Below are 13,296 nucleotides of genomic sequence, written 5' to 3'. Positions count from 1 at the left end.
AAAGCCGTGTGCTGGAATCCCGGTAACATCAGACGCACCATGCACGACTCTATTGTTACAGCTCCGACCTCACCAGGGAAAGAATGCAGCTGCTTCCCCAGCAGGAATGTATTGTTCAACATCTGAGCTCAGTAATGGGGTGAGGTTGGTAAAATGAAGGCACGACAATATGTACAGAAAAAAACGCAAGAAAAGGCTTTTCAGTGAATGGAAACAAGCCGTGTCTATATATTGTGCGTTCTGCAGCTCTGCTCATCCATGCTGGCATCTGGGGAGGTCATCTCTGAAGCCTCCACCCCAAATTGATGTGCAGGGATCTGTCTCTCGCCCTTGGATGTTTATACAGCGTTCTGTGAGCCAAACACAGCGGCACAATTCTGTCTGTTCACATGGGGAAAAATGGAATTTACACCATTCATTAAAAAAACATTTTCTTCGTTTGAATACATCATTGGCATCCATGTGAAATAATATACAGTCATGACCAAAAGTTTTGAGAATAACACCAAAATTATATTTTCACATGATCTTCTGGCCTCTGGTTTTTATTAGTGTTTGTCTGATGTTTATATCACATACAGAAATATAATTGCAATCATATTATGAGTACCAATAGGTTATATTGACAGTTAGAATGAGTTAATGCAGCAAGTCAATATTTGCGGTGTAGCCCCTTCTTCTTCAAGACCTCTGTAATTCTCCCTGGCATGCTCTCAATCAACTTTTGGACCAAATCCTGGCTGATAGCAGTCCATTCTTGCATAATCAATGCTTGCATTTTGCCAGAATTTATTGGTTTTTGTTTGTCCACCCGTCTCTTGATGATTGACCACAAGTTCTCAATGGGATTAAGATCTGGGGAGTTTCCAGGCCATGGACCCAAAATCTCTGTTTTGTTCCATGAGCCATTTTGTTATCACCTTTGCTTTATGGCAAGGTGCTCCATCATGCTGGAAAAGGCATTTTTGGGCGCCAAACTGCTCTTAGACGGTTGGGAGAAGTTGCTCTTGGAGGACATTCTGGTACCATTCTTTATTCATGGCTGTGTTTTTAGGCAAGACTGTGAGTGAGCCGATTCCCTTGGCTGAGAAGCAACCCCACACATGAATGGTTTCAGTATGCTTTACAGTTGGCATGAGACAAGACTGGTGGTAGCGCTCACCTCTTCTTCTCCGAATAAGCTGTTTTCCACATGTCCCAAACAATCGAAAAGGGGATTCATCAGAGAAAATTACTTTGCCCCAGTCCTCAGCAGTCCACTCCCTGTACCTTTTGCAGAATATCAGTCGGTCCCTGATGTTTTTTCTGGAGAGAAGTGGCTTCTTTGCTGCCCTCCTTGAAACCAGCCCTTGCTCAAAGAGTCTCCGCCTCACAGTGCGTGCAGAAGCACTCACACCAGCCTGCTGCCATTCCTGAGCAAGCTCGGCACTGCTGGTAGTCCGATCCCGCAGCTGAAACAGTTTTAAGATACGGTCCTGGCGCTTGCTGGTCTTTCTTGGGCGCCCTGGAGCCTTTTTGACAACAATGGAAGCTCTCTCCTTGAAGTTCTTGATGATGCGATAGATTGTTGATTGAGGTGCAATCTTTGTAGCTGCGATACTCTTCCCTGTTAGGCCATTTTTGTGCAGTGCAATGATGGCTGCACGTGTTTCTTTAGAGATAACCATGGTTAACTGAAGAGAAACAATGATACCAAGAACCAGCCTCCTTTTAAAGTGTCCAGTGATGTCATTCTTACTTAATCATGACTGACTGATCGCCAGCCCTGTCCTCATCAACACCCACACCTGTGTTAATGGATCAATCACTAAAACGATGTTAGCTGCTCCTTTTAAGGCTGGACTACAATGATGTTGAAATGTGTTTTGGGGGTTAAAGTTCATTTCCTGGGCAAATATTGACTTTGCAAGTACAGTAATTGCTGTTAAGCTGATCACTCTTTGACATTCAGGAGTATATGCAAATTGCCATTACAAAAAATGAAGCAGTAAACTTTGGAAAAATTACTATTTGTCTCATTCTCAATACTTTTGGCCATGACTGTAGACACCTTCTGTGCCTTTTTGATGGTGTTCCGTTGTACCGTAGTCTGAGCTTTTTAATAGTATATATTTAGATATAAACCTGCTGGAACTGCTAAAAGTAAGAGATGTACGGTAAAGATCCAGTCACTGTTTTTTTTTCTTGAGCCTCATTACTTTCAGTCCAGGCTATATAGCCCAGAAGATAACTTGGACAGACTAAGTCTTGGCTTTCTGGTTTAAAAGTAAAGTTTCCATTCACTGATTAGTATCAGATCTTGAAAATGGTAAAGAATGACATAGTGTATATTTAGTCACGTGACTGAAACGCATAACTTTTACAATTGAATGGGGTTGTCTGTCGGACCTTACAATGGCGTCCGTGTTGATGCGTCTCACCGAGCAGTGATCAGCTGCTGGCATGGCATATCATTGCTGCAGCGACAAAAACAGCGATCCGTGCTGGAGCATTTTCAATTGAGGTGATCGGGATTTGGCGTCTTAAATCTCCGTGACCTTGCAGATCCCAGAAGCCAGTGCCGATAGAAAAGTTTCCAACAGCACTTTGCATGCTGCAGGTCGTTGGTGTAATTATCATTAATGTTCTGAATGATTTTATGATTGGTAACAATCATTTGTCTGTTCTATTAAAAAATAGCTTCCAAGCACTGGAAATCTGTTCAGTCTGAACAGTTTGTGCTTCTGTTCTTTTCTCTTTTGGGTTTGGAATAAACTCTGTAATTGTGGCATTGCCTCTAGTCTGAGAACCTTGAGGAAATATATGGCTTTGTTGCACCACATTCAATCTGAATGCTGCTCGCTGGAGAGATCCGCGGTGCTGCTGCTCGCTGGAGAGATCCGCGGTGCTGCTGCTCGCTGGAGAGATCCGCGGGGCTGCTGCTCGCTGGAGAGATCCGCGGGGCTGCTGCTCGCTGGAGAGATCCGCGGGGCTGCTGCTCGCTGGAGAGATCCGCGGGGCTGCTGCTCGCTGGAGAGATCCGCGGGGCTGCTGCTCGCTGGAGAGATCCGCGGGGCTGCTGCTCGCTGGAGAGATCCGCGGGGCTGCTGCTCGCTGGAGAGATCCGCGGGGCTGCTGCTCGCTGGAGAGATCCGCGGGGCTGCTGCTCGCTGGAGAGATCCGCGGGGCTGCTGCTCGCTGGAGAGATCCGCGGGGCTGCTGCTCGCTGGAGAGATCCGCGGGGCACACGGGTGCCATTGAAGGCGCCTGTATTGTCCTTGCAAAAAGGATATTGCGGCCAACACAACATTCTCTCCATAGAGTACAGGCACTGTAAGGCTATGTTCTCATGTCCAGTAATGATCCATTAGGAAAAAAAAGTTGTGCTGACACATCTATTTTTTTTTTTTTTTTAAACATTGGAGTTAATGGGCAACAGTTCCGTTAATGCTGCTTCTACAGGGTGGGCCATTTATATGGATACACATAAATTAAATGGGAATGGTTGGTCATATCAACTTCCTGTTTGTGGCACATTAGTATATGGGAGGAGGAAAACTTCCAGATGACTGGTGACCATGGCGGCCATTTTGAAGTTGGCCATTTTGGATCTAACTTTATTTTTTTCAATGGGAAGAGGGTCATGTGACATCAAACTTTATTGAGAATGTCATAAGAAAAACGTTGGTTTGCTTGGTTTTAACGTAACTTTATTCTTTCATGAGTTTTTTTACAAGTTTATGACCACTTATAAAATGTGTTCAAAGTGCTGCCATTGTGTTGGATTGTCAATGCAACCCTCTTCTCCCACTCTTGACACACTGATAGCAACACCGCAGAAGAAATGCCAGCACAGGCTTCCAGTATCCGTTGTTTCAGATGCTGCACATCTCGTATCTTCACAGCATAGACAATTGCCTACAGATGACCCCAAAGAAAAAAGTCTAAGGTGGCCATTCAACTGGCCCACGACGACGAATCCACTTTCCAGGAAACTGTTCATGTAGGAATGCTCGGACCTGACATCCATAATGTGGTAGTGCACCATCTTGTTGGAAAAACTCAGGGAACGTGCCATCTTCAGTGCATAAAGAGGGCAGCTCATCATCATGTAGCAATTTCAGATATCCAGTGGCATTGAGGTTTCCATTGATGAAGAATGGCCCCACTATCTTTGTACCCCATATACCACACCATACCATTTTACATACATACGCACGCACCCTTCTTCACATGTATTTTTTTTTTTTTTTTTTAATCTACTATACTTTTTCTAAAATAAAAATCAGAGATGGTGGCTAAAACCCACAGGCTGCTTTAGATCTTGTTCCCACATAGCGCAAATGCTGCATTTTTTTGTGTTTAACAGTTAATGTGGATGTGACTTTATGAAAACTCATTAAAAACAGTGAGATGCATAAAAATCACAGTAAAATTACAATAATCAGATTGTTGGTGCATAGGTTTGTGTGGATACCTGCAGAAAACGCAGCGTGTTACAATTGGGAACATAACATGAAGCCCCCTAGACACTTCAGACTAATGTATATGGGAGCCCCGGATAGTTTATTGATGGGGAAAATATCGACATGTCCGATTTCGGTCTATAGAGAAGTTCAGTTGTTTGAAGGGAAAACTTGCATCATTTATTATCAGGGGGGCATACCTCCAGAGCAGAGGGGCTCAGGCAATCAGTAAAGTGTTCCCAGATCAGTGGATCAGCACCAGGTGAAGGAGGTACTCCATTTTAATGTAAAGATCCAGAGTAGCGTCACCTTGAACATCTTTTATGCATTTGGTTGCTGCTGCATAATTGGCGTACCAGATATTGGCATTCACAAGCAGGTGCACCTAATAAAATGGCTGCTGGATGTATGTGATATATTGTTGTTTTTCTTGTTCTTTCCCATTGATTAAATGACTCTTTAGTCTGTAATGTTACGAGAGTACGGTATGAAGCATTAGTCATAGAGCTGCGAGCTTCATTACTGTTTGACACATCCGGCGAGAAACGAGAGGATAGTAATTAATGAATGTGATACAGGGTGTAGATTGATGCTTTATTTCACAGTTTTCTATCAAATTGACTTCATGTTCATTTATATTTCTTCCCACTCGCACACAAAATCTGCTCTCGTCTTCCCACGCCATTCTCCGTTTTGTTTGGGACGGCAGCAGACTCTGGGATCTGTCCCTTCTCTCCGTGTAGAAGAGACTGACACGTCATTCCCAGCCAAGTGTCTGAGCCGATCTGCTGGGAGATGTCCTGGAGGAGCCAGCGGCTCCATGCTTCACAATAAATATCAGACAGACGGGGAGAAGATGCATCCTGACAACCTCTGGGGCTTCTGTTATTTTCTTCTCATGCAGACTTCATACTTGTGAATCAGATGCCACTTTGGAGGAAGCCGCCACTGGTGTCTTAAAAATCAAGTTCATTATTTACCTGTTTGTTTTTTTGGCTGAAGGGCTTTGATCTGGCTCGCAAAAAAAAAATCTAGCATTTTGTATTTGGTCACTGTAGAAATCATCAAACCCATCATCACACGTTCAATAATAGGAATAATTACATAAGCAGGTAAATTACCAGGTGGACATAGTTCTGGTTTGGAGACTACTTACAATTTAATCAATCTGGTTACAACTTTATGTAATCGAGCATGTAATACAAGGATTTCTAATCATCTGAATTGCTAGAGTTCTGGAGACAGCAATATGAAAGGGGCAGCAATAAAAAATTGCTAAATGATATAAGGGCAGAGACTTCAATTCCAGTCATGTCACCAACTAGCTTGTTTGTTGCAGTTTTGATAAAAATCAGTTTTATCTTCTGCAGATCTACCAGTTCTCTGAATGTGGAGCTCTGTAAATCCCCGCCCACACCACTTAGTGGTTGCTGCCTGTGTACACTGTGCATAGGCAGAAAGCTGCCAATCAAGGGTTGGGTTATACAGAATTTATGGATATGGAGGACTACATGACAGACTAATAATAATATACTAATATAAAACAGTGAGTTTTATCAAATCTACAGCAAGCCACCTAGTAATTGATGCATCCCTGAAATCAGGGTCTCTGTCTCTTCATTATGCTGCTCTCAGATTGGGTTGCAAAAACCTGGTGACAGATTACCTTGAAACGAAATGACATACATATACATCAACTTTGTTATTTATTTTCTGTACACTGTAGATTAGGGGTGGGCAACTAATTTTCCCGAAGTGCCAAATGAGAGACACTGACTGTTGTGGAGGGCTGAACCAATAGGCTGAAATTAATTATGCTCAATTTTAATATTAACATATGAATTATAATTATTATTTTAGATTATCTCTTAATGTTGAGCAGAATTAAGTATGCTGACATCCCCCTATACACAGCATAAGCTCCCACACAGAATCTTTATATACAGCGTGAGCCCCCGCATGGCCTACAGTATGTAGCGTGAGCCCCCGCATGGCCTACAGTATGTAGCGTGAGCCCCCGCATGGCCTCCAGTATGCAGTGTGAGCCCCCGCATGGCCTCCAGTATGCAGCAGCATGTAAAAGTTTGGGCACCCCTGGTCAAAATTACTGTTATTGTGAACAGTTAAGCAAGTTGAAGATGAAAAGATCTGTAAAAGGCCTAAAGTTAAAGATGACACATTTCATTGGACGTATGTTTTGAGGTTTTTTTTCTCCTCTCCTTTGACAGAAACCAATGAATGATCTTCTGACACTATTCCTCCATATCTTTTGAAAATAACTTATCCATTTGTAATTAAAAAAAAAAATAAAAAATTGCAAACAAATGCAGCATATGTTAAAAAAAAAAAAAAAAAAAAAAAAGTGTGTGTTTTTAATACATCAGTTTGCATCTCTTTTAAAACGAATCAGGTTTTTTTTTATGTTTGCAATGTAAAACGTGAGGTTGTTTTTGTAATTTTTAACAAAGTGGTGTGAACCGGGCCTGATTTTGAGTGGAGGATAGCGGCTGGGTCTCTTTCCTTGTCGTCCGTCTGTCCGCATGCTCTGGGGATAGAAGACTTTGTTGGACTAGGAGTTCTCCTCGGTGTCGCATTACACATGATATAAATAAGTTCAGTCGTTGGCTTGTTGATCAGGATAACGCTGCTCACTGTTCAGACTTCTTCTCACTTTGCATTTTGATATCAGTTCTTATATTTGTCAGAACGATGAACGAATCCAAAAGTGACGTGACGTGGCCGTGCTTGCCTTACAGTAGCCGTGCTCCAGGCAGCCACACTGAGTTTTTTTTTTTTTTTTTTAATTTTTCTAGTATTGTTTTTGTAGAAATGATTTTGCAGACTGCTTGGGTATTACACTTTTGTATGCTGTGGTTTGTCTTTGAAGGCTGAATAAAGTACTAAAACGTGAGGGAATTGGGGTTTCTTCTGCGATCTGACTGAGGCTATAAGAAGTGACATTGTCGTTAGATTACGGTTTATGTAGTTTAGAAAGTGAACTACTAGGACTCTATGCTATGTATTATACTATGGAGTAATGTTGGCAGAGTAGGTCCATGCTTGGCAAGACCGCAATAACATATCAGGAAATTGCATAACCCTGTGTTTGCCTGCAGCGTTTCATCAATGTCAGGAGACCTTTAATATCGCTTTGAACTCATTGATGGGAAATCTGATATTGCAGATTTCCAGTAATCTGACTCACGGCTATGCAATCCTCTTTATAAGCATTCATGGATTAAGAGTTCTCACAATTTTCACTGTTCAGGATCGCGCTGTCCTGGTGCCAACCCCGTTATCACTGAAAGCAATTTAATACTAGGGCAATAATAACCGATATACACGATTGGCTTTCTACATCCTGAACCAGGGTTAGACTGGCCCACCAGAGAACCGGAGAATCCTCCGGTGGGCTTCTCCTTCAGGAGAGTTCATAGTGCAAACCTTGCAGCTGTTATGGGGCTCTAGATTGGGGGAGAAAGGTGGGCTCTCAGAATGAAATCCTCTGGTGGGCCCAGTGTTCTTCAGTCTGACACTGCCCTGACCCATGCCCTGGGCCAACAGCCTGTCGTCCTGACCTGCCCATACGCATTCCCAGGCTAATGTGTTTTCATTGCTGATATGGGGAGAGCTCCTCTGGCATTGGCTTCTCTCCTGTGGAACAAAGGATCCTTCCTTCTTGACACTTGTTGTCAGAGTAGAGAGAGGATTCCTCAGTTCACATTAGTCATCCAGTCCTTCCAAAATCAGGAGGTTTGACCAACTTGCATCTAATGAGTGTGGACCACCTTAAGACCCTCCAATGGAGCTGTGCATGCTGGCTTTTGTGGACAGAAAAAAATGACAGCTGCCAGTTGGACTGAACCTAAGGCTACATTCACAGGACCTTTTATTTTTGGTCCGGGTGCAGTCTGTAGTAAAAACTGGCTTTACTTAGACCGCACTCAGACCAAAGTTATTGAATTGGGCTGTTCAGATGTTTAACACAGATCAAATGTGAGCAAAAATTGCTGCATGCTCTAGTCCTCCCGTATTTTACATGAGACTCGACTATAAAGCTCTGTGTGCAGAAAAAATCTGATCCTATATTGATCAACCAAATATCATCCAACTTTATACGGCTACACTGCAATTCTTAACATAGGAAATTTGTATTTGATTTTTTTTTTTTTTTGTTAATGCTGATGTGTAGACATTTTTTTTTTCAGGATAAAAATTGACCATATAAAATCGTCCATGTGATCTTGGCATAAGGGCCCCTGCAGAAGCCTATCAAACTTGGTTCTAGTGTGGACCGTAATACAAACTGTCCGCAGGTCTCCCAACCTGAACTAGATAGCCCATATGTACCACTGAGGCTGTTGCATTCGGGTCGGTCCGAGCTCTGACCGGCCTGCAGGAGCCTGAAGGGGGAGGAATTTGCAAATTTGGCACATCCGCCATATAGTGGCACTGGATTCCTCTATGGCTGACGTTTCGGCCGTGATTTTGCAGTTTGAGCTTGGTTCATTGGCGTCTGTGCAGTCAGTGATTTGTAGGACCCAGACATAACCTTCACTGATCACGAACAAGAATTTCATTATTTGCATATCTATAAATATTTTTTTCACATAATTAAATTAATAAATTTGTTCAAAAACAAATAAAACTCTGGATAAAACTCTAAATGCCAGTCTGATGGGTGGGAAAGCTGAGCCAGGTGTAGTATTGCAGTTTTAATAGACTTTCTGTATTTTTTCCCCCATCTCTGTAGCCCTGACTTGTCTCTGCTCTAGCTGCATCAGAACCAATCATACATGTGAGACAGATGGGGCTTGCATGGTCTCAATCGCCAACATAGACAATGTCGAGCATCATATGCGAGCCTGCATTTCTGCAAGTGAACTCATCCCAGAAGGAAATCCATTTTATTGTCTTAGTTCAGAAGATATTCGCAACACTGAATGCTGCTACACAGACTACTGCAACAAAATCGACCTCCTGGTACCAAGTGGTGAGTATTAATCACCCGGCTGGTGTGGGTGCAGATTGATTGATTTATAGATGTTCTGCTGGAAGTTATGGGAACCCGCCACTTGGGTGGTTTTTATTCTTGAGAGTGTTAAGCAACCAATTTGACGTTGGCTGTCCCTGTTTGTTCATACAGTGCATTGTACAGGGCTGGGTGTATATGCCTGAATTGCAAAAAACGAAACCCAAACCTGCTTTTATACACATGATGCGTACATGCATGCATGTATGTATGCATGTATGTATGTATGTATAAAAAATGTTTTTCTTCCTCCTCCATTATTCATAGAGGGAGAGGTTTGGAATCATACAGCAGTGAGTTTTATTATGCCTAAAACAGAAGTTTTCCTCTCTGTACCATCAAAAGTTAGCTACATAGTTAAGTAGGTTGAATAAAGACCCCGGTCCGTCAAGTTAAACCTTCTTCCACCAATTGTACATTTTGTCACTAATATTTAACTATAACCCACAATGTTATGTATACTGAGGAAATCATCCAGCCCTTGTATAAAAGCTGTTATAGTGTCTGCCATCACTACCTCTTGTGGTCGGCATTCCACAGTCCGACTGTAAAGAACTCTTTCCTGTTTAGGTGCCGGAATCGCCTTTCTTCCACCCATTAATGAGTGGCCCCTGGTCCTTAGTATGGTCTTTGGAAGGAATAAGTCATGCCCCAGTCCTTTGTACTGACCACACATATATATTTATACATGTAAATGAGACCTCGATAAGGTGCGTTTTTTTCCTAAGCTACACAAACCCAACTTTTTCAACTCTCCTCATATGAGAGGCCTTCCATCCCTTGTAATAATCTAGTTGCCCGCCTTTGAACTGACTCTTACTTCTGAATATACTTTTTAAAATGTGGAGCCCAAAACTGGATCCCATATTCCAGATGTGGCCTCACCAGTGATTTATAAAGGGGTAGTAATACGTTGGGATCGCAGAATTTTCTCTTTTTATACATCCTAAAATCTAGTTTGCGTTTGCAGCTGCTGCTTGACATTGAGCACTGCTGCTCAGCTTACTCGTAACCAGAATACCCAAGTCCTTCTCCTGTTCTGTAGTCCTGAGTATACTCCCATTTAATGTATATAGGATTACTCCATAGGTGCATTACTCTACATTTATCTACATTAAACCTCATCTGCCAAGTGTTTGCCCATTCAGTCATCTTATTCAGTTGAGAAAACAATAAAAAAAATGTTTTAAAAAAACAACCTATATAGACGTCAAAAATGTAAATGGTGAAATTCAGACACTTAGTTGGAAATAGCTCATGCTTGCGTAAGTTTTCTGACACATACGTCTGCTATCACTCAAATGTGAACCTATCCTTAGGATCCACCATCCATAGTCATGTTCCTCTGACGTCTGTCGATATTATTTGCAGCACGTAGTTTAGTTGTTGCACTTGTACATTCATCCTTCAGCGCTCCATTTATTAGTTTGGGCTGCTGAACCCAAGAATCTTACCTGACTCGTTGGCTATGAAGTACCAGGATATTTCCTATACTAAATTTTGGGAGCCCTGGCTATTGTGGATTCTTTATACTTTCATAGGGGACCCACAACTATTATTTTCCAGCGTTTATAAAAACATCTGAAGTTTAATAATTGAATTTAACGTCAGGCCCGTTAGAATTAATGTTTGGGCTTTACATGGATATTCGGGTTTTATGGAAATCAAGATTTAAGGTGTTGGCTCATCGGTACATATCACATGGTCTCCTGTAGGAATTAACATTTCCATCCAGAATATCTTTCTTGGTTTCTGTAAATTTGGTAGTGATTGTGTGAAGTTTTTAGAGTTCTTTACTGCTTTCTGTTTTAGGTGTCACAAAGAAGAATCCGCCATCAGGCTGGGGCCCAGTAGAGCTTGTAGCGGTCATAGCTGGTCCTGTATTTCTCATTGGCGTCATCATTATTGTGGTGGTCCTTTTCCACTGCCACCAGCGCGTTTACCATAACCGGCAGCGACTTGACTTGGAGGATCCATCATGTGAAATGTATCTGGCAAAAGATAAAACTCTTCCAGACTTGATCTATGATCTGTCTACATCAGGATCTGGCTCAGGTACAGTTCCCGATAATACAGTATACTTTTGTATGTGGCATGTATGAATAAATGTATCTATCATGTTAAGGGTTTATGGATTGAACTACAAAAAGGACATTTTTAGGTGTAGAAATTAAGTAAAATCTTGCTTATCAGAAAAGATGTGGGATGGCATATGTCACCCATAGACTATAATGGCGTCCATTTAACGACTATGGCATGAAATGACTTTGTATATGTCGCATAGATCCCATATTGGGGTGTGGGTGATAGATGCCAATGTTGGTCATCTGCCAAAGCCTCTGTTTATTGTATGCATTGGGTTTTTTTCTTGTCCGGTATCTTAAACCGAGGCCAAAAGCGTAGTATGAGACCGGCCTTCAAGGGAATTTGTCATCGTGTTTTTGCCACCTAATTTTTCAGCATCATAATGTAGAAAAAGAAACCCTGATTCCAATGATGTTTCATTTACTGGGCTGCTTGCTGTAGGTTTGAGAAGAGTCATTTTTATCAGCAGGAAATTATCCATAGAGGACTAGTTACCCTTCTGCCAGGTAGTTCTAGATTTATAAGCTCTGTATAACCCTGCCCTCTCCACTGATTGGCATCTTTCTGTGTACGCTGTGCATGTGCAGAAAGCTGCCAATCAGTGGTGTGGGCAGGGTTATATAGAGCTACGCATTCAGAGTACTGATAAAATCAGTTTTATCTACTGCAGAGCTATCAAAACTGCAGCAAGCAGCCCCGTAAGTGACACCTCTCTGGAATCTGGGTCTCTGCCCCGAACACATGCTGCTGTCAAATTGGGTAACAAAAATCTTTTAAAGAAACCATTTTGGAAAATGGCATCACATGTAAAAATGTCCTGACGTACCATATTTCATGTTGCAGTTTTTAATATTTAGTCAGCAGAGGAAATCTATAGCAAATCTGTGCTAAAACCCTGATGGGTAGGGATCACTTCTCATATCATTGATCTTCTCCCCGTTAATAAGCATCTTGTATCCATAGGACTTCCACTTTTTGTGCAGCGCACTGTAGCAAGAACAATCGTCCTTCAAGAAATCATCGGGAAAGGGCGCTTTGGTGAAGTGTGGCGTGGGAAGTGGAGAGGAGGGGATGTGGCAGTCAAAATATTCTCATCTAGAGAAGAAAGGTCGTGGTTCAGGGAGGCCGAGATCTACCAGACGGTGATGCTGCGTCATGAGAATATTCTGGGATTTATTGCCGCAGACAACAAAGGTATTGTACATCAAACAACAATAATACTGCTGACGCTGATCATGCAACAATTTTTGTAAGTCTGTTCTTTTTCCAACCAAACTATGTTGATGATTGTTTTACAGACAATGGGACGTGGACGCAGCTGTGGCTTGTGTCTGATTACCATGAACATGGCTCCCTCTTTGACTATCTGAATAGGTATACAGTTACCATAGAAGGGATGATAAAGCTCTCCCTCTCAGCAGCCAGTGGCCTTGCCCATTTGCATATGGAAATAGTTGGAACTCAGGGTAGGTTGTTGTTTTTTTTTTGTTTTTTCTTTTTAATATCGCTCCAACTTTTCTACAAAGTAGCCCTAATTGACCATTGAAATTTGTCTTCTACTTTTTGTTTCATAGGAAAACCTGGAATTGCTCACAGGGACCTAAAGTCCAAAAATATCTTGGTAAAGAAAAATGGCGTTTGTGCCATTGCCGACTTGGGTCTTGCTGTGAGACATGACTCTCTTACAGACACAATAGATATTGCTCCAAATCAGAGAGTTGGGACCAAACGGTG

At 42.1% G+C, this 13,296-nt stretch overlaps 1 protein-coding gene across 1 annotated transcript in view; it reads left to right on the top strand.

Moving 5' to 3' along the window:
- The window catches only part of ACVR1B (activin A receptor type 1B), a 52,378-nt gene that overhangs the window by 25,783 nt on the left and 13,299 nt on the right, over positions 1-13,296 (top strand). Inside the window, exons 2-6 of the mRNA XM_073663825.1 lie at positions 9,199-9,438; positions 11,290-11,532; positions 12,526-12,756; positions 12,861-13,028; positions 13,137-13,293. Coding sequence (XP_073519926.1) covers positions 9,199-9,438; positions 11,290-11,532; positions 12,526-12,756; positions 12,861-13,028; positions 13,137-13,293 — 1,039 coding nt within the window. The remainder of the gene's footprint in view (positions 1-9,198; positions 9,439-11,289; positions 11,533-12,525; positions 12,757-12,860; positions 13,029-13,136; positions 13,294-13,296) is intronic.

This window comes from Phyllobates terribilis, unplaced genomic scaffold (genome assembly GCF_046119375.1).
Source record: "Phyllobates terribilis strain yellow unplaced genomic scaffold, ASM4611937v1 Scaffold_2__4_contigs__length_985480577, whole genome shotgun sequence".
NCBI lineage: Eukaryota > Metazoa > Chordata > Amphibia > Anura > Dendrobatidae > Phyllobates > Phyllobates terribilis.
This window is presented reverse-complemented; position numbering and strand designations above follow the sequence as displayed.